Source organism: Augochlora pura, chromosome 7 (genome assembly GCF_028453695.1).
Source record: "Augochlora pura isolate Apur16 chromosome 7, APUR_v2.2.1, whole genome shotgun sequence".
NCBI classification, from domain to species: Eukaryota; Metazoa; Arthropoda; class Insecta; order Hymenoptera; family Halictidae; genus Augochlora; species Augochlora pura.
In genome coordinates, this window is record NC_135778.1 from 21,981,816 (window position 1) to 22,004,606 (window position 22,791).

Below are 22,791 nucleotides of genomic sequence, written 5' to 3' on the forward strand. Positions count from 1 at the left end.
GAAAGTTCTGCCTGCGAAGTGAAAGAATATAATCAATTTTTCTTACATTTAGTAATATTTATTATATAATACAGGGAATTTCGTTACCTATAATCTCTAGCCAGCGTGATGGAAATTTGTAAATAACATTTCTGAAAAATATATGTCTCAAGTGAGCATACGCATACCTATTAAAACTCGATATAACATTATCTGACAGAACTTTCTGGTGGACCTAATACATTCATGAATGTATTTAAATTCAGATATATGAAACGATCTAAATATTCCAATGGTCTCGGAAGAGGTAAATAAATGCGCGGCTAAAAAGGAGGAGACAATTGCAGCACACCCTAACCAGCTTGTTTAAAAGTGTACGAAGAATCGCCAGAGGGAAGAATAAAAGGAAAGCATCCCTTGGACTTGGTAACCGAATAATAAAACACGAAAAACAATGTTGCAGTGTTATACCAATGGTGCTGTGTACCACGTGCTATGGATCATACACGTTAAACAAATTTTTCAAATGTCCATTGGACACATTGTAAAGTTCTAATAAAATAATAAAAAAAAACTTGTATTGTAACAAGTCAGACTCGTGATAAAAATTTCGTACATCATCTAACGTTTTTCGTGTTTTACCGAATAGAAATAAAATTTGATTCTTTCCTGAAACATCACTGAAATTAATATAGCCATATAAGAAATCGTGGTCCTTAATATTATAAAAATAATATCGTACTGTTAACGTTACTAAGATTCTAACAGTTTCAATTTACTAGGACAATCATCTCAGATAAATACGTCAGTCAAAACACATAATTTCTTTCATTGAGAGACGGTCAGATCACTTTACTCAGTAACACGCAATAATTTCGCTAAATAATACAATGAAGTTCCTACGATAATTAAGTAATACTATTTAATAGATTGTAGAATTATTTTTCGATACCAAATACAGTTTAACAAGAGCAATATAAATTTAAGCGAACAGAGTGCAGAGGGGAAATGCAACGACAAAGCGTGCTTCATATAAAAGTCTAAACACGTTTGAAAATTGTTGAAGATAAATTAACAACACGGTAACAACTAAGATACCTCTTACGTCATGTGATATCCGAACTACAAATTCTTCACCTGCCAATATTCTTTGTTGTCGTTTACTTTACCGTTCAAATAAGATGTAGAAAGATATACAAATCTCATAATCAAAAACTGTTAACATTTAACTGTAATATTGTAAAAAGACTATAGAAAACCATACTCAGACATTAGTATTAAACATTATTGTGCTCATTAAAAATTATTAGTATACAAAGAACGAAGAGAATGTGGAGCAACAGTTTGGTTTAACAAAACTAGATCTATATAAATCGATACAGAGTGAAGCCGGACAAGCCATGTCACCGATGTAATCTTCTACGTGTAGAAATAATAAAATCAACCGTAATGCTACATGTAAAATTAAGTTACAAGGAAGTTGTAACTTATTTTTGGTTCGTTTCCGAGAAAATCGAGTTTAGAAATTCGGTGAATACCAAAGGTATACCTGATGAATTTTCAAACTCAATTTTCTCGAAATCGAGGCGTCGACTCGACACGTTGTCGAACAAGAAAATATTACAGCAAAGCCCCTATTGTGCGGTTCTCCAATATCCGAATTATTTATTATGCAGCTACCTTTTGTATTAACAAATAAATAAATATATAAATAAAGACTTCAAATTCAACGCACAGCCCGAATAATCGAGGTTGTGCCCTATTGTTATTCCTATTGTTATTCCTATTGTTATTCCTATTGTTATTCCTATTGTTATTCCTATTGTTAATTGCAATTGTTATCCCTATTATTAGATTTAGTTTTACATATAGAACTACCATCTGTCTGTATATTCACTGATCAGAGTATAGGGATTTCAAAAATCGAAAAAGTTGAAGCAGAGAAATTGCAATTTAAAAAGATTTGAAGACCATCGGATTTTCAAAATCCGATTTTCAAACGATGTTCCGACTCAGGATTAAATTGATGTTTTTTCTTTTCAAAAATCACACGAAAAGTCCGGGAGAATCACGACAGGTTATGTTAAGTGAAGAAAAGAATTATGCGAGCGCATTTCAGAGAAATTACTGTGGGATATTTGGGAACTATGGAAACATTATTTTGAATTAATTAAAATGAATAAGACACATCATTCTTCTGCCCCATAGTATGAAATCGAAAAGTAAAAATCAAAAACTGTGTTATTTCGTTGTTTCCCTTACATCCCCGCAGGCTTCATCGTCAGTCTAATAGTACGATGATCAACCATGAAGACAATTATGGAAGCACACAGAGCGCGACTTAATGGACCACTGTACTTAAAACGGTATGGCAACCATGTTATGCCGGCAGATACAAGGTAAGGATAATGCTGATGCGGAGAACAATATCTTGAGCGTGTGGCAAGCCCAGAAGACAGTTACAACTGTACGCTAGTGTCTCAATTATCCACGAACGCAGCTTCCTTACTACACTATATCATTCGCATCGACTATTTACACGAATGCCTCTTCTGTTTACCCCACCATCGTAAAGTGTGCAGTGATTCCAGCATCTGGGCTTGTTTGTAGCCTTTCTTATCAAATTAATATATTAAATAAATAATAAATTAAATTTACTAAATGTTATTTAGACAAATTTTCCAAAACTTAACTTCTTGTGATCCAATGTACAGTGGCTTGACATTTCTAATAATATTTTAACGAAAACTTAAAGAAATATTTCTATATTTCTAGTAATATTTTAACGAAAACTTAGAGAAATATTTGTACATTTCTAGATTACGAATAGTAGATAATAGAAATATGCAAGTACAACATTTTTGGCATTCGTATAAATATCTCTGTTTGTTTAATTAGAAATTTTGTTTGATAATGTTTTAATTCTCTTACTTTAAGCGTATAATATATAAAAATGAAAATATTAACTATAGTGTTCATAAAAAGTTAATGGTGTTCGGAATCATATAGATTGGACCAAAACGATACACGATAAAATAATAATATAAAATATAATATAAAAGTAATAAGAAGTAATAATAAGATTGTGAATACAAGAGTCGCTTGGAAGTTTCATTCTTTCTTCAATTTAAAATAATACATCGTCATTACTTTCGTTTGTCATAAATGTAAAAAATCTGCAGTATATTGATTCATTAGAAAATACATGGGAAATTAAAAATTTATTGGCTGATTTCAATCGATTTAACTCCAATAAAATATTAATTACAAAAGTTGTACAAGCTTGTTACATTAATTTGAATATATAAACTTGAAACACCATAGTAGAGTTAACGAAGTTGTTGAATATCGAAATCAGACTGTCATTGCACTGCAAAGAATTATCATGAACTATTGTATATTAATATGTGATACAAGCCCCTACGTCAGGTTCCTTCAGGAATAAAAGTGAATTCTTTCATTAACGATATTGCATGCAGCATGTATTTTATTGGCGTAAATGAAAGCCGATAACGTTAAGCTACAAATACTATAAATGAAAATTTCTATAATTTCCGTTTCATTGAAAAAAGGATTTTACCGAACGTTTATTTCTACGAACGCGAAACTGGCAATCGAAACACGATCGGATTAATTAAGATCGAAAATTTATTTTTCACATACTATACTCGCATCGGAAAATATGTTACTACCCTCTTAAAAGGGATAACATTTTTTAAATTGGTTCAAATAGCTTGAATTGTTTTCAAACAGATTGAATATTTTTCTAGAGGATGAGTATACAATAATGTTTTTTAAAATTTCAATTGACTGGGATGATAACAAAAATTAGTAAATGGTGTTTTCTCAACTCTTTCTATTGAATCGACAACGAAATTTTAAAAAAATGCATCGTGATAAACTGAAAATTGTGAAAAAAACTTCTGGTTCAAAATTCGTGATAAAGTTTCACAAATTTCAATGAGATTTTCATGGTGATTTTACCGATTTTCAAAAAGATTTTATCGAGATCTACAAACCATATCTTTATCATTTATATCATAGACATACACTACAAGCTTTTAATATCGTATCATTGAAACTATTTGCGTTCTAAAATAACTCTTTTATACTCGTTCCCTAGAAAACTAGTCGATCTAACATTTGAACAAAAACATAAGCCATCCGATGCAACGTTAAAAAAGTAATTAAAGTTTGAAAACGCGTTAACATGCTTTCCGACGCGAGTGTACATTACGACATTTCGAATTTTATTTGGAATTGATAAAATTCGGAGGCTCGGCCGGCGGAATAACGATTTTTATTTAAAAGCATTCACAGGATGGAAAGCGTAATCCATCGCTAACGGAAGTTCCAACGAATATTGACCCGCCCGGAGAACAGAAAAATAATTTCTCTCGAACGAGTCGGTAGAGTCGCGCGGGTTTCTTCGGCAACATGTTTTCAATTATTTTAAATTACGAAAGCACGTTAATTGCTGGCTTTCCCTCGTGGCACAAAGAGAAAGAGACTGTTTAGAGACCCCGAGGGTCGCTATCATCCGGACGTAACGAGCGTGAACAGTCGTCGTCGTCGTCGTCGTCGTCGCATGCAACTTCGTTCCGTGAAAATTTAGTTTCAAAACTGGAATTCGTTGCAGGACCCGTCCTCAGCACGGCTGATTCGAATTGGGTCAAAGAAAATTCTGATGTGGGAGATCGTTAATTCGTGTAGATGCTGATGAAACGTGATTTCGATCGATATTCGAAGCACAGGTCGATAGGATCAATTGATTGGCGGGCAACGGTGACTCAGAATCGGAAAATACTGCATCAACTGTCTGGAAAATTGCACCTTTACCGTTTTCAGTGAAATGGATCGCATGCGTTGATACGAGATTCGCAATAGCATCGTATTTTTACATTCTCTTCCGGCTCGTACGCGGCACGTTCTACAATCATCGCTCGATAAGTACCCGCCTGTTAACTGTCCATTGGAAATTCTCCCGGTACACACGTGTGTATTCTATAGCGTGTCCCAAAAATGTTCTTAAATTCCTCGGTTAAATTGTTATTACATTAAATTCAAATTTCGTTAAATATAAACATCTAACTCCGATTGATCCGTGTCTTTTGTTACCAAATTGTTAAAAACGATCAATTATACGTCCATTAACAACGACCAACTTAATAATCAAATCGATTACAACGATCTAAAACGTCGTTGGAACACCCTGTATAGTATCGTGTAACAGAAATAAGGTGGAGCGTTTAACTTGTACATTACCGATCACGAAAATTGCAAGAATAATGTCATTTTATTTAAATATTTTAAACCTTTGCTGTACTATTTTCTTCATAGTTACATTGGTAAGCACCTTTTCGACTGTAATAATTTCTTAGGAGAAAAAGAATGTTTATATTTATTGTGTGACTACATTTATTAGGATGATTAAAAGAACGGAAGAACACTTAATACTTAATATTATTATTATAGATATTAGATATAGATATTACTAGAAATCTCCATCACTTTGAAGTAACTTAACAAATTAAATTACGAATATAACTATAAGCGAGAATCACTAAAATTGCATACTTGTTTATATAAAACAATTCTGTGGAATGCTCTTCGTTACAAAATATAACGAGATCAAATTAAAAAGTCAGCAATCCGTAAAATGTTTTTACATTTTTTATAGCTAACGCGCCACTTGTTTATCGAACCCTAAACGGGCTTAATATACACATCGGCTGTTCTATACATGTACAGGTAGCCCTCCTACAATACGGCACCCTCTAACATGGTTGGGGTCTGACACCATGGGATAAATTGCGGAAATTCTCGTATAGCATTGGATAACGTGATTTTTATATAACATATTTAATAACTAAATTACTATAAAATAATGACGAGAAGGAGTAATAACGAACCATAGTGCCCTTTCGTTTAAACAAGATGAAAATTCAAAATAGAGCTGCAAAATTGTTTATCTGCATACTACGTAATCTACAATGACTTTGTAAGAACCAACCAGCAAACCAAAATTTCAGATTTTTTAAAGAGGACAGAAGGTGCAAAAAATCTAAATGAAAAAGAATGATCAGACAATGAAGGTGATATGAGCCGTTTATTTTGAAAGTGGCCTAACTCCGTTTGTCAATTTTTGTTCTGGTTGTCATGGTTACATGTACACCCTCATGTTATTTATCAGTAAAGCATTTCAGGTTGCTCATATTCCGAGCAAATACGATCATTCTTGACACGTAAGTATTCAGAGTTAGTTCAATATATATATATACATATATATATACGCATAGGATACTAATGAGTCATATATGTATATATGTATATAGATTTAAGTAAATATATTCCTATAACTCTAACACAGTATGACTCATTAGTATCCTATGCGTATATTTTTAAATTCATTGAAACGCAAACCCTTAAATATCTCGATTTGAAGATAAATGGAGTTAGGCCACTTTCAAAATAAACGACTCATATATAATATTGTAATAACATGGTTTCACACAGCTTGGCATTTTTTAAGAACCTATCTACCACGTTATAGGGGGATTACCTGTGTTTATTATTGGATCATTGATGATTGAAAGTAACGCGATCAAAATAACGCACTAGCAAGTGTAATTATTATTTAAAAAGTGGATTACTAAAAATGATGCTAAATGACACTATTCAGTTATCAGGGAAATCTGTCAATTTTTTTACGTTTCCATTAAAATAATATGTAGTGGTAGCGGTACGGTTAGCCGATCGAACAAAAATTGGAATGAAAAGAGGAGAGCTCGCGGAAGAGGAACAAATTTGTCCAAATTGTTCGATATTTGAACCGGGGATCAAAGTTGCAAAAACGATGTTTTCATTTTCTGTATGCTGAAAAAAATTTTTTTTTTTTTTAATACGGTAGTTTCGGAGATAGAAACTGAAACGCGAAAGGCAGTTTTCGTAAAAATCGTGAAAAACTGGAAACATTGGGAGCTTTTAATTCTGAAACAATTTCGAAGATAGAAAAATGATTATTCATCACCATCCTTAATTTCATCCGTTCCTTTAAGTAAGAATCAAATGTTATTCTCTTGCCATCAATATTTAAACATTCAAGTAGATGTAAGCACACAATAAATATAAAATTCCTTTCTCTACTAATCATAGCAATTGTAAAGAAAATGGAACGGCAAAGGGTTAATTGCATAAGAACTGCGACATAAATCAATATCATTAAAATCCTTGACGTACAAAAGTGATCCGTTTAACATGGAATAACCCATATATTGTTTTATAACATTAAGAAGAGTGGATTTATTTGAACTTCTTATGATTTAGATTATAATATTACATTATCAATCTATGATCGAATTAAGTTGATTTAAAAATAGATCATAGAAACATTTCTATAAACTGTAAAAAAAATCGGAAACCATTCTGACCGGTTTGGTAGTCATTGAGTTCATTAAAAATATCTTAGAAACCATAAATTTCTTTATCGTTACATTATAATACTTATGAAACTAATTGTTAGTTTTTCGAAAGTAATTGAGTAGTCTACCGTGGAAGACACTGCTTTGCCGCGTGAATCAGAAAGTTTGATTGGTTTTTGATCTTCGAAGTATGCTTCGTATTTGTAAAAATAACGGAGCTGAATAGAGTGATCAGAGTTCGTCGCCGATTGGCACCCTCGGAGCCTGCCAATAGAGCCCATAAAACGAGTAGTTATCGAGCAGCTACTGTACAATCGTACTAACGGACTTCCGGGATTTCTCAACGTTTCCGGCGAAGCGTGAGCGAGCTTTCTGTCTGCGGTCTTTCTCGCTTCTTCTCCCGCGAGCCTGTGTTCTGTCGCGCGAATTGCTTTTTTTCTCTCGAGTAGTACGTCAAATGTAACGCATGACGAATCGATATCACGCGAGAATGCTTCGTCGTCGACAAACTGGAACTATTTTCTCTTCATCGTTCCTCGGACTAAAATCGCGAGTTTCACAGCGGGTTCGCTCGGGAGATGCTAACAATAGCGAAGCTTGTATTAATTAACGGTCTTCGTATAGCGGACACAAACGATTGAGAATTTTTTTAAGTATTAACAGAAAGCAACAAATTCGTCAATAATTTAGAAAATGATTTGAAACCGTTAGAGTGCGATAACTTTTTCTGCAATTGTTATTTCAGACGTATTCGTCGAGTTATATTCGTAAAATATTAATTCACAAAAGTTGAAATGCCATGCCACCGATATAAAGGTATCAGAATTATTTGAGAATTAATTTTTACATTAATCTATTGTATCTACCTAATTTCATTAAGATATATAAATCGTAAGAATGTTAAGAAATAAATTGACATCGAACAAAATGACTTACCATTTTCAGTCTGATTAAATAAAATACGTTAACTACGTACAATTTTTTGAGAAGTATCAAGCAAACTGTTAAATTACCGAGTTGCTTCATAATAATGACAGGCCTGAATTTGTTTATACCTCTTCTTATTTTTATTACAATGTATGCTTGAGTTAAAACAATTTAATTATTTCCTTTACAATTCTAAAAGGGAAAGTGTGAAATCAGTCATTTTGATCGGCACGGTAATATTAACAATTTACTTACCGGCAGTATAATTAATATCTTTTTCAGTGACTGTTTAAACGAAGCCAAATAAATAACAATTGCAGAAGCCCTTGTTAGATAATAGTAATCCAAATAATTGATTCAGAAATAAATTAAATCACTGCCACTTTTGCAGCACTTTTGAATAAACTCCCATTTAAGTTCCAATTTTATCGTCAAAAAGATCAAATTTCGTTATACGTTTTTAATACACAGTTTACTATGTGGATGAATTCATGATACACTCCCGAAGAAAAAGATAGCCCACGCGTGCTACCTTTAATTTCTCGCGTTATAATTATTGTAAAGGAAATGTACCAATGGTACAGAAAGACTACCTTCTACTAATATGTAAATACTATCTACATTGGAATTTCTACGAGATATTCTCTTAGGAAGAATGGAAACACACAAATAGACAGAGACAAAATGATAGCACACTCAAGGTTTATCTTGATTTTCTTCAATATGTCGCCAGGTTAAAGGAAATTAAAGTGGTCAGTCGATGTTCAGTGTTCCTTGATATTGGTATCTGTCGCATTTCGTGATGGGCCGCGGTAAAAGATTATCTGACAGCGACATAAAGGCAATTCTTATTTTAAGAAAACGGAAAGTAACGATTACAGAAATTGCGAAAGAAATTGGTCGAAGCAGAAAAGCTGTATATAACGTATTAAATGATGTGGATAACTACGGTAAAAGGAAAAGCACTGGAAGGCCGGCAACCCTATCGCATCGTGACACAACACTAATATACTTCGTGCTGCATCTAATTCTTGTGCTACCGCAAGAGAAATTGCTTTCAAAGCTGATGTACAAACTAATATTCAAAATGTTCGACGTGTGCTGCAAATGAGTAATATTATGAACCGATCAAGAATAAAAGCCAAGCCACGATTAACCAAGAAGCATAAAGAAGCACGCCTTGAATTTGCGAAGAAATATATACACTGGTGGAAAACCTGGAGGAATATAATCTTTACAAATGAAAAACGGTTTCGTCAGGATGATCCAGATAATAGTGCATACTATTATTATGACATTCGGAAAGGACAATTAACAAGAATTAGACGACAAATGAAAGGAGGTGGAATAATGATTTGGGGCGGCATATGTTACGAAGAAAACACGGATATTAATTTTATACAAGGAAAAATGAATAGTGTAAGTTATTTAAGATTAATAAAAAACCAAATTGATAAGTATGCACAATGCATTGCAGGTCCAAAATTTGTGACCCAGAAAGATAATGCTGCCGTCCACGCGGCAAAAATTATTCATGAATATTTTTCAAAAGAGTTAATTCCTGTTTTGGAATGGCCGGCGTGCTCCCCGAACTTAAATATCATTGAGAATTGTTGGGGATTATTATCAATAGCTGTGTACGCAGAAATTAGACAATTTGAAAATTTAAATGACTTAAAAATCAGTATTAAAGAGGAATGGAAAAATTGATCACAATCTTCAATTAAAGTACTGTATAAATCCTTACTAAAAAGAATGATAGAAGTAATTGAGAACCACGGAGGTTCCACGCATTATTAAACACAGGTACAGTTATATCATTTTCATATTAGTCTATTTTAAATTTATATAATATGGAATATTTTTCAGATGTGCTATCATTTTGTCTGTATTCATTTGGGTATTTTTATTTTTACGACGAGAATTCGTTGAAGAAAAGTCAATCAAAGTTATGTTTATATATTAGTAGAAGGTAGTCTTTCTGTATGATTGGCACATTTCCTGTACCATAATAATAACGCGAGAAATTAATCCTTTTTCTTTGGGAGTCTAGTTAGTTAATTACGTGTCGCTTGCGCAAACAGAATAATCGGTATCGCCGTACAGACTGTGTCTTACTGTTACGTTATGGCTGTATCACAATGAATCATACTTGAACTCCACCCGTGTGTAATTGACACGCGACTGCTGTATGCGACGCAATCATTCATAACAATTTCAATATTAATCGATGTGATAATACATCGATTGAGCCAGGTCTGGTAGGGTTTTAACAGGCGCGAGGAGATTGGACTAGAGTAAATGTACCATGAACCGTTGTGCAGGTACACAATTCTCTATCAAAACTGAATGAAACTTCTCCTAAAAGTTATACGGTATTCTAACGGAGCTATCAGTGTGTTTTAACTTCGTTGAATAGATTACAGTGCTGGGTATCGGGATACTAATTTTCGGGAGACTAATACAGCGAGCATGTACAAGTGGGAAGCAAAATTGAGTCGACACTTTTAAAAAATGGTATAACTTTTTTAAAACTGGTCTAAAGTGACTTTTGAATTTTTCTGTAAATATTAAAGGGACTAGTTCACTGTACAATGAACGAAATAGCTTTTCTTTAAACATTACGATTACATCGGAATACAAGAAATGTAGAAGAACCGTCGTTATTTCACATTTTTATCTGAACAATAATGAAAATTTAAAAGATGTAGTCAGGGTTTCTTGGTAACTTATATGCACATTGATAATTTCATTAAAATTGATTAACGCATAGTCAAGCAACTATAACTGAAACGAATGGTTGTACCATTTTGAAAATATTTACTCGATTTTGCTCTCCACTGCAAATCCACGGTCTATGGTCAATGTAATATGTTGCAACTCTCGACGTTTATTAAAGTTCAAAAATTACTTCGAATTTAAAAATTCTGGTGGTTGATCGATCAATTGAGCAATGCGATACAGAGATTGTGTTAATTATTCTATCGATCTGTAAATTTTGATTTTTATATTACTTAACATTAATGAAACATATGTTAAAATTTGAATTCGTTATGTACATAATCGGACGATATTTACGGTAATATATGCAGAGATGCGTTCATTAACAATTTTTAACCATTACACGATTACTCTAGTTTCCTGTAAATAAGTAGATAACATCATTTTCGTTAAAGTGTTTGAAAATATAGAAATCGTTTCATTTGATCCGATATGAAAACTCTTGTACAAAAACAAATTTAAAAGAAATACAGACCATTTTAGAATATTGTCATTAAACCGGAAATTGAAGTCGTAAAAGGAAGCTGCATCTGACAGTATTTTATAACATGTGTTTGGTGCGCGAACATTGGAAAGTTTAGTTTGAAAATGCAAAGTAGGAAGTGAAATGAAATTACACTGCTAACGTAAAAGGCAAGGTATACGCTGTAAGCTGTTTTTTAACAGAATCTTTAACCTAATTACGCCGGGAGCACTAACCCATTAGGTGCCATCATTTCCATTTGGGGATGAAGCACATTCAACGTTACCACCGTCCTCTTTATATTTCTATTTTCACATACTTCTCCGCAGCGTATCTTTCGACGCTAATGTTTTACATTTACGTTACTCGACAAAGAGCCGCGTTCCGTCTTCGGGAGGAGTATACTAATGAAATTCGTTGGAAAATAATTCAAACATCTCGCATCATACACGAAGAAAATACGGAGGTCTATCGTGTACCCATATCTTTCTTATTTGCTTTCGAGGTAATTATTATGCCACAAATGAAAATAAATGCGCGACTGTGTATAAAATACTGAATCGGAAATGTATAACACAAGGGGGAGTCACTATAGCAGTTGAAGACATAAATAATATATTCGAAACCGTAATCACTCTTTGCACTCGAATTGTGACTTCGAGGCGACGCTAAAAATTGCTGTACTATCTTCAAAAGAATATTTACATTATTAGATTTGTTTGTGCTCGATAAATTGTCAAATAATGGAAAGATAATAATAAAGATAATTATAAAAATGAAAATATATTATAAGAAAGATAATAATAGAAATAAAAACAATCATATCAAATGAGAATACTACACATTGAAAGAATGTCTTCATTTCAAAATTAAAAAGTCTCGTGTGCAAAGGGTTAACACGTTTCCTGAAAGTTCGCCTGTGATTATTACATTGCTGATTTTATGAATTAATGTGGAAAAAATGGATGAGTAAAATATAAATCAGCGAACAGATTTAGAGAAACTAAGTGTGTTGGTGCACAAAGACCAAACAATGCTTGGCACCTATATTTTACAATTGGGACACAACATTTTTATTTTGCGTAAGGATTTAAAATCTATTGATAATATACACATCTGTGCATATAAGCATATGCGTAAACATAATTTGGAACAAATATTGTCTACAAGGAATTAAACTCAATATGAATTTAATAGTCAAGATTGGACTGGACTGAATCGCATAATCGGCCATAAAATAACAAAGCATTGTGTAAGTGTGTTCAGTATACAGGGTGATCCAGAAATCGAATTCGGGATTAGGGAAAATGATGGTTATGACATCGTTAACGAGTTATCAATTTGTAAAACACGGAATAAATATTCAATTCAACGTAAATTCAATCTTTAAGAAATTCTCCAATAGCATATATAAATACATTTTTGGAAAAAGTAACCTTAAAAATTTAATTTTGGACACGTTGGGGCAACTTTAAACTCCTGTCACGTTTATACTCTTTAAATAAAATTATAATATTAAAATATTGTTTGGATATTTTAAAATAAGGATCCATGGTGTTTTTCTTAACCCATTGCACTGGAATGACGCCTTTCGAGGGCATAAGAAAATATTAATTGCTAAGATAGGAAAATATTAATGCTACTTACAAGATTTAAAATTTCGTTTAATAAAATTTATCGTTAGTGTAAAGAGACTGTTATAAGTACAAATATCGTACGAGTCATTACGTTCAATTTCATAAGTACAAGTTGCGGTGAAACAGATAAAATAATAAGAAGATTGTAGGACAAAGATATGTTTCGATTTTTCAGTCGAAATAGCTTCGAGTGCAGAGGGTTAACACATAAAACTATAAAAGCTTCGAGTCATCGAGGGTTAGAATGGCGATTGCATGTACCGTTTTACAAAGAAAACTACTAGATGAACGGCTCAGAAAATCAGTGTAAGTCCATTAACAATTGAGATAAATAGGGATTTAATTAATTCAGTCAGTAAAAAGACAACAATGCCATTAATAACGTAAAGCGCAATATTTACTATAAAACGGCATGGAAATGATCATAACCAGCAAAGAAACGAAAGAAACAAGTTAATGTTTCCAAAGTTTTGAACAATTATGTTTAGTCATTCCATGGTCAACAGAAGTGTAGCTACCTATTGTCTATTTCTGTAGAAATCGACTACATGGATATATTGACCGAAAGTCCTTATGGTAAGAGATGTGTTTCCATTGAGTAACTAATTTTCAAACAAACGTGGACTTAGGGTTATGAAGTTGATAACCATCGGGTTACTAATTGTTGCTGTCTTCGATTTGTGTTCGGAAATAATTAACCGGCACCACAATCCTACACCGATTGGCTTCTGAACCGTCCAAACGTTGTTCGAAAGAGTTGATTGACCGTTGTTATCTATGCAAGCAATATTTGACTTGTTTGTCCGACGCTGCCGACGCGCCTTCCCGCCGCGTGAACACGAGCTTAACGAGGGATGCATTTTACGGAAACCCTCCAAGCTCGCATCCGAACTGCGTTTTATCCAATTAGCGTCTCCTCGGCGGCCGGGCAACCAAGAATACGAAAGAAGGGAGAAAGAGGCCGGTTGAAACGCCGCGAAATTAGAAGGAACACGGGGCTCTCCGCTGTGGCTGCGGTCGCGGCAGGATGGAGACCAAACGGTTCGAGTAGAGCCGCGGAAGAGGGAACAACGATTCCCGAGTGCGTCGAGTGATGCGTCGTGTACGAAAGTACAGGCAACCCCTGTGTGTGACACCAATGACTGAACGAAGTCGAGCCGCGAAACGCGTTCTAGTGTGTGAGTACAGTTTGCTAGACGGATCCGAATCGCTCGAGGAGAGTACGTACGGCTTCCCTCCCCTGGCAGGCTTACCCTTCGACGGCAGTTTCGATATTTAGTGGCACAACACTGACCGGAAGCTTCTAATCCTTAAACCGACTTCGAAATACCACGTGAATTTTCATTTAGAATGCGAAGAAAATATTCCTTCGAACTCAAGAAACATACTGAGTTCATTATATCTGGGACAGGGTTAGAGATAGTAGCCGTCGTCGAAGTTAGATTTTTATTCAAATTACACGTGGGAAATGAGTTTCTATGAGTTTTGAATAGTTACTGCTTATTTTTCGCGTAGGTGCAAAACTGAAACCAGACTGAAATTTAACTAACTGTAATCTAACTGTTATAATGAATAGTATAATTTAACTTTACGGCTACATACTTTGGAACTTTCGAATACTTTCTTTCCTATTTCAAGTTAATTGTTACATGAAAACTTTGATTTTCGTAAGTTCAATTTTAACACTTGTTTTGTATTTGATTCGTAATTACTCTGAAGCAACATTTATTTCTCAATAGGTATTATCAAGTAATATATAAAAGTGCATGTTTCTTTTCCATTTGCGTGGAATTATTTAAAGAATTGGAAATAGGATAAATATAGATGGTAAGCAAGTCGCGATTTTAATGTATAGTTCTCACGCGACAAGGAGGAACCCTTGTGTTTACGTTCCCCCCTCTTACCAACTGCGGCAATGGGGCAGCTGGTAAGAGGGAGAACATAAATACAATGGTGCCTTCTTATTGCGCGAGGATCACAGTAACTTCTCGTGAACTATGTTTTGGCCAATAACGTGATACTAAACGGTAAATTGAAAAATACTTGAACTTTATCACGGCAGAATAACTGTTAGCGTTTGATTAGAATTTTGATTTATTTTAGAAACATTTGTGCTTCATGCATAAATATATGGAATGAAAGTTTCAATGGATTTATAACTGTAAATCTAACTTCAAACGTTTCTGTGCGGGCTTGTTAATACTATAAATAAATTTTCTAGAATTTAAAGTAATCTGTGCGTGACAGAAATAGATAATATATTATTCTATAATTCTGTATTCTACAGTTAATCTAAAAATCCTGTCCCACGGGTTTCTACACTAGCGACTGTTTACTTGTCCGAGCAGAGTTACGACCGAATAAGAAGCCTTATTCCCCTCGAGCGATAGAAATCCACTGAGCGCGGCGCACTTAGGCTCCTCAATATACACGTATGTAACATCGATAAGAACAACAGAGAAAAAAAAAAGAAAAATAAACGAGAAACGGAAGATAGAGAAGGACCAAAACGACGAAAAACTCACCCAGCGTCGGCGTCGTGTAGTCCCAACTTTCTGCATCGTTTTTGTACACGTTGAGTTTCGTGGGCTAAAAAAGAAAATAAAAGGAAATTCATTAAACCGTGCGTTACAATTAAATGTATCGTTTATAGGCTAGTGGAGCCGGTTACTGTGGGGCGACCAATAACCGTACCTTTCTGGTAAAGTTTACTTTATGCTTGCTGAATCGAACATATTAAATTATTTTATCCTTTTATTTAGTTCATTCTTTAAAATGATTATTTTTTAATAAAAGAAATGTAATATGCCTAATTCGATAAGTATATTCGGTTGGTGCGTATGAAATGTCGGATTCTTAAGTGAGTATATAAAACTGCATATCCTTTTTCAAAAGCTGTTTATTCAATCAAGATATGCTCCATTCGCTTCAATACACTTTTCCCAACGAGACTTTAAAGCATAGATGCTTGTCTTAAAAAATTCTGATCTTTAGAATTAATAAACTCTGATATCGAATTTTTCAAACTGTCTTCATTTTCATACTGTTTAGCTCGTAAAAACAGTTCGAAATGTTTAAAAAAATGAAAATCGGTTGGCGAGAGATCCGGTGAATAGGCTGGGTGCTGCAAAACATCATATTTTAATTCATTTAATTTTGCAATTGTTTTGTGCGATGCATACATCATGCATACAATGCTACCGAGCATTGACATGGAGAAGTAGTGGGCCATGCCGATTAACAAGTGATGGGCGTATAATTTTCAATTTTTCACGCATCTCATTAATTTACTGGCCGTACTTTTCGGCCGTAATTGTCTCCCCGGTTCGAAGGAACGAGTAATGAATTACCCCAGTCACATTCCACCAAACTGTGATTAAAATCTTCCGTGGATGAAGTGATGGCCTTGGAGTATGGGCCACAAATCTCATCCCTATCAAACCACCGAGCACACCTTTTCCTGTTGTCGTGCAGAACCCATTTCTCATCACAGGTAGAATAATTCGATCGAAAAATGGCTCTCAACGAAATCGAGATAGTAACGATGAGCATACGTTCAACCGATCCAGCTTATTACGCTCGGTTAGTTCGTGCGGTACCCACTTATCCATTTTCTTCACCTTGCCAATTTCAGAAAGATGTCGCAATATTGTTGTAACTGTAGCCAGTTCCCTCGTGGATATAGATGGATCCGCTTCCACAAATGCCTTCAGATCATCATTTTTCAGACGTTTTGTGTCTCCCACGCGGATCATTTTGTAGTGAAAGATCACCGGAACTAAATTTTTCAAACCAACGTTGCACTTTTCGATCATTAACTGTATTCTCCCCAAAAACGCTTAGTTTATGTTGCGTGCAACTTTTAATAGTTCTTTAATCATTTTGTTAGTGTAGAAACCTGCGAATCTTCTAAGATTTAACCGCGGTCTCTGTTATCGCTACGATATAATTGAATAAGTAAATACCCGTACCTCGCTTGTAAATTGGCCTTAGTACAGTATAGACAGTAAGAGTAAACATTATGATAGAATAAATTGTGTAGTTCGTAATAAGCCTTCATTTTGTCATGGCAACCAATAATTTTCTATCTATTATGAAGGTATTATTACATAATTTTTTAAATATCAGATACCTTTCGCGATGAATAAAATAAATATTGTTTACTGCTAATGTTGTGAAAATATAAAAATGTTTACTGTAGAATGGCCGGTCGGTAAAGAGCTAATATTCTACACAAAACTCCCAGCAGTTGCCCCATTGAAAGTTAGATACTAGAGCTGAAGCTATTAAATAATGAATTAAAGTTTGCACGCTTCTAATGCGATACAAAACTGTAGCAATATTTGCGTTGAAATTCATATAAATCGCAAATGTGTCCGCAACCGATACATCTGCCCTAGTGAAAGCAGGATTTGCATGCGTCTCGAACGAGGAGACGTTACATGCTGCATATTCGATTTATGGTAGACACAACGATATGCAGATTGGCTGATAAAAAAGCAGGGAAACATCGGACCGTGGAGGATAAACATTTTATTGTGCAGCTATATGCTGCGCACCGATACTTTCCGGTGCATTGCGCTTATCTATCGACAGCTTTCAAACGACAGACATTTCCTTGTCAATAAACGGTAATCGATAAAACAGCAATCGTAATGGCGGACTAGTAGGGAAAGGCTTTATATAAAATGACACGTGAAATGTACAATTTCTGAAAATCGTATAAAAGCTCGCGTTGCAGTCTCGAAAACAAGGTTTACGATAGGGCGCGGTCGAAAGGCAGCATCCGAGGATCACTGATCGCGTATCTAGCGTAGAGCGTACTGCGAATGAAACAAGTGTTGGTATTCTCGTCAGCTTTTATCTGATATTGGAAATTGAAAATACAGTGTAAAATTAATAATAAGATACTGCTTCCGATAAATTATCATAAAAAGTAATCTGTGGCGAAAATGCATTTCCCTCGACGTAACGTTCGTAAATACACAATTGTGTGTCCTGTAAATCGGCAGTGCGCCGATACTTCTTCAAGTTAAACGAAACATTATAAATTATTCGTTATCTTTTAATGCCAAATTATTAACTTTCATAAGTCGGCATAACACGGCTGTTGTAATGAACTATTGAAAATCTGCTTTTGAACAAAATTCTTTGGAGTTTTGATAAAATTCCTCGAATCCAATTTCGAATTCTTTCTGCATTCTCTGCTGCATTAAACTTTGCATTTTATTATATTCGAAGTATTTATAGGTATAAACAATGAATAACGACAAATATTTTACGATTTATGCGTTTGTTCACGCTGACGTGAACTTCAGCTTAGTAGTAAGACGCCATAGAAAATTTAACACTACTGTGCAAATCATTTTAGTTAGCATCTGTTCGTTCGAACAAAAGACGCACTATTTGAAATTTAAAAAAAAATGAATGTATTAATGATTTAATAACACCTTCTGTCCTCTTTAGAGGTTGTACTGAGATATTGTCGAAGTTAATTTGATCTGCAATATTTTAAAATAAAGCGTGTGCCAAAGCTGTAGGATTTATGACATCGTTATCGAAAATAATAACTTGAATATATATTTTAAAAATCGATATTATCGAACATTATATTTCTTAGCAATATTAATAAAAAATCATACGAGATAACGATTCAGTTATGACAGTATCTCGGAGTAAAATGTCAGAAATAATCTGCGGATTTTATGCGTTTGTAATAAAAAGGACTAGGTGGAATATAAAACGGTGAAAATATTAAAAGAACTCAAGGTTTACGAGAAGGGGGGAGAATGCAATATCTATTTTACTTATACCTGTCGCAGTCTCCATCGAGACCATTTTTATTTCGCATAAAGATCCGCAGTGTAGTAAATTAGTAAAACAATCGGACTATGTTCCAGAGAAGCTCGATCATTCTTCTTTAATTTTTAAATCGAAGAAACTTGTTAGATTATATTAATTTAGATAATTTGATGGATTACGGATAAGATTATAATAGTTCCTGAATCATTTTTTAAAAAATTCGTTAACTTTTGATTTCAAAAGAACTATCAGAAAATTGTCGGTAGATAAAGTGTTAAGTGTCAGATTTTTGTGAAAGCTTACAATTTTCTAATTAAATCTCAAGTTATCTAAAGTAAAAAGAGTGTATCGTGTTACCTGAAACCTTGAATATTATACACAAAAACGATAGAAACAATAAAATTCTATAAATTCTATTTTTTATTTGCAAAATCTAAAACTCTGAATCAGGTGCGTCAGCTAAAGTGGCATAACGCGGCGTGTGGGGTGCGTGACACCCCAAGAGACCCATAAAAATAACACCGACAACAACATCACGCTACTGCGAGTCTTAATTAAAAACTAATGTAGCTATTGACAGCTAGACGACACTACTTAATATTTCACTAAAAAATAAAGAGACGCTAATGATAAAAAGAAATGGTTGGGGTGTTGAACAACCCACGTGACCTTTTCAGGGTTAAGAGCTTTGGATCCAGGAAAATGCAGTCTGGAAGTACTGCTCGCATAGGCTTGAGACATACTTACGTGCAGGGCTTGAGTCGTGTTAGCCACATGCTTCAAGACTGAAATTTTTTGGGGCTCAAGTGTCTTAGATCTTTTCTGAACGCAGAAAAGGATAGTAACTGAAGGATAAATCTTTCATTTTCCACTTTTTCTTTGTGGGACTTTCGCCAATGCAATTGTGATGCTCCTTCTGATCGAAATAAGATCAAACGCAATATAACTTTTCTAAAATTACATTCATTTGAATGAAAAATATAAATATACTTTACATATTAATATTAACTTAAATATTTTAGCAAACCAGTGAAACGTCACCCTAGATGAAATTTTTATTTTTTCTAGTTTATACCTCCTTAATGTCGAAATAATTAGCATTAAAATAACATTAGCCGGTTAATTATATAAAATAGAAGTCAAACTAATACTGATTATACTTGTGTAGCTGTACCATACTTAATAAATTAAGCTTATGGCTTAAAATTAATGATAGAGCAGGTGTAAAATATAATTCTCTAAAATGAGACAATCATTTCGGTACGGAGGGAGTATAAACAAAACAAATAAAAATTTCATCTAGGGTGACGTTTCACTGATTTCCTAAAATATTTAAACTAACATTAATTTTAACACATATTCGTCCCGTAATTATTTTGCACTGCCATTCACAAAATGCCGGCATTTTTTGAGATTATCTGTAGAAATGATAAGATCTATATAAAAACAACGTAACTTGTTAAAAATCATATATTTTTCAGTGGAATTTTGGAAAATAATATAAAACTTTGTTTTTATTGGAATTATCTCTGCTTAGAATTAAAACAACAAGAATTAATTATTTTCTGTAATATACAAATGACGAATTTTCGTCATTTGACTGTTGGTGATTGTTTGCGAAATGACGAATTTTCGTCATACGGACGAATATGTGTTAATTAAAATCAATGTGATGTTGCAAAGCATATATTGTGTTTGATCTTATTTTAATCAGATATACCTCACAAATATATTGGCAAAAGTTCCATTAAGAAAAATATGAAAACTTACTCATCGTGTTATCTATCCTTCATTAGCTCTCCTTTTCTACGTTCGGAAAAGGCATAAGGCAGTTATCTCCGGAGTAATTTCGGCCTTGGACGGCCTTGAAGCATGCTGCTGACATAGCTGAGCCTGGGACGAAAGTGTGTTTCGAGTCATAATTGTCGTGTCTTGTCCCTGGCACCTGTGAGGACTGGCTAGTCTCCTGCAGCTACTGTCTTCTACTTCAAGCGAGGTAAACAGACCATATCCTTTGCTGGACATTTGCACACTCAGCTACTGTAAACAACTTGTAAACAAGAACCGTACCTCATTCTTTCTCAACGTTTCTCGCTTTAACACGTTAAGCGCCACGCGCCGGTCCCCTAGGAACCGACGCTAGACTTTTCGGTCCAAATTGGCCAAACAAAACCCGATATCGCATAATTTAAATGTTCAGTCTCACAAGTACGCAAGGACCGACACATTCGCCGCGATAGAAGAACGAAAAATCTAACGTCGGTGGTAGGCATTAAAAAAAATGGAAGAAACTTATGGGACACCCTAATATTAAAAGTACCAAAAGCAAAATCCCCTGGAAAATACAGAGAAAAAAAAATTCAAAGTATGCAAATTTGTAGATATGAAAAATAAGTTGCTAATAAGAGACACACATTTTGCAGAAAGTTTATTTTGTTTGCCTTTTCTCACACGTTGGATATTACGTGATTGAAGATATTGTTTGTACTTTACTCGTGGTTACTTTATTTTCTCCATTCCGATATTTTGCATACAGCGACTCCCATTAATATTCAGACACCTTTTAAAATGCAATAAAATTTTTAGGACTGGACTAAACGATATGAACTTGTTTTAGGCGACAGTGGGACGAAACGCATTTTTGAAATTTGTATTACGGGCTCAGGTGAAAAACATGAGATTTTCATTTTGTTTCGACGCTTCAAGTGATAGCAAAATACATAGTATACTAGGCCGTCTATCATTTAAAACAGAATTCAGATCGTTTGGTCCAGTCTCAAAAATGTTATTGCGTTTGAAAAGGTGTTCGAATATTAATGGAACGCGTTCACAAGATACATTTGAATTCTACAATATTTAACGTGCACATAATTTCCGAGAGAATTTTGAAAACGCTGGTGTCATGAAGGAAATGAATCGCGAGCAAAATATTGATATAAAATTTCAACCCTTCGATTTCAATTTCACGAGTACTTTATCGTGCAGCACTTTGAAGAAGGTCCATTGTCAGCAACGAGAAAAACCGATCGATTCGTTCGTTAATACGTTGCGACGTCATTGGTAACATCTGCGCGCAGCGTTAATCTAAAATCGAGTTGTCATAATGGTGGATTTGGTCATCGTCGAGATTTAACACATTCCACACAATTGCGCTGGACGACCGTGCGCGGAATTATCAAGCGAGAATTTCGCGTGCGCGGTCTACTCGCACCACCGCATAAATTTCCGATTAGCTATGCATGTACCGTTGCAAAATAAATTATACAAATACGCGGGGTCGTTCCGGCGGAGCTCGAATCACGGAACTTAGCGAGCCGCCACCGGCCGGGGTCTATGTATCACGTGACGGGCGTTCCAATATTAAAACGGGTATTAAGCTGTTTATTTTATTCGCTCGATGAAACCGCCTACGTGCCCGTACACAGCGCGCAACGGAAACCTATATTCCGGCTCGCCGTTTTATTAAACTTCGATCAAGCTGCGTCATACGTTACTTTTTCAGAGGGGAAAGTCGCTCTGATGCGATTACGAGCGCGCGCGTTACTCTGCGCTTCTCTGAAGAGTTCCCTTTTCTCTTTTTCATCCACTCGATCCGCCTCCACAAGGTACACACAGACTTTCCCTTTGTTCCGATAGGGGAACAAAATTTTAATTCTTCGGTGTCGGCCGACGAAGCTTCGCTGGGATAATCACTCCGAGGTTCCCACGAGGAATTTTTTCGTTTCCTTTGAACACCGAAAAGTTGTACTTTATATGGAATACGAGTGTTTTCAGCCGCGAC

The 22,791-nt window shown here is 34.6% G+C and overlaps 1 protein-coding gene across 3 annotated transcripts in view; it reads right to left on the reverse strand.

The window, feature by feature from the left end:
• Sm (heterogeneous nuclear ribonucleoprotein L) overlaps nucleotides 1-22,791 on the reverse strand; it is a 422,062-nt gene that overhangs the window by 114,609 nt on the left and 284,662 nt on the right. For all 3 annotated transcript variants that reach the window (XM_078187714.1, XM_078187713.1, XM_078187715.1), the window contains one exon: nucleotides 15,734-15,797. In XM_078187714.1, the coding sequence (XP_078043840.1) occupies nucleotides 15,734-15,797 (64 nt within the window). The remainder of the gene's footprint in view (nucleotides 1-15,733; nucleotides 15,798-22,791) is intronic.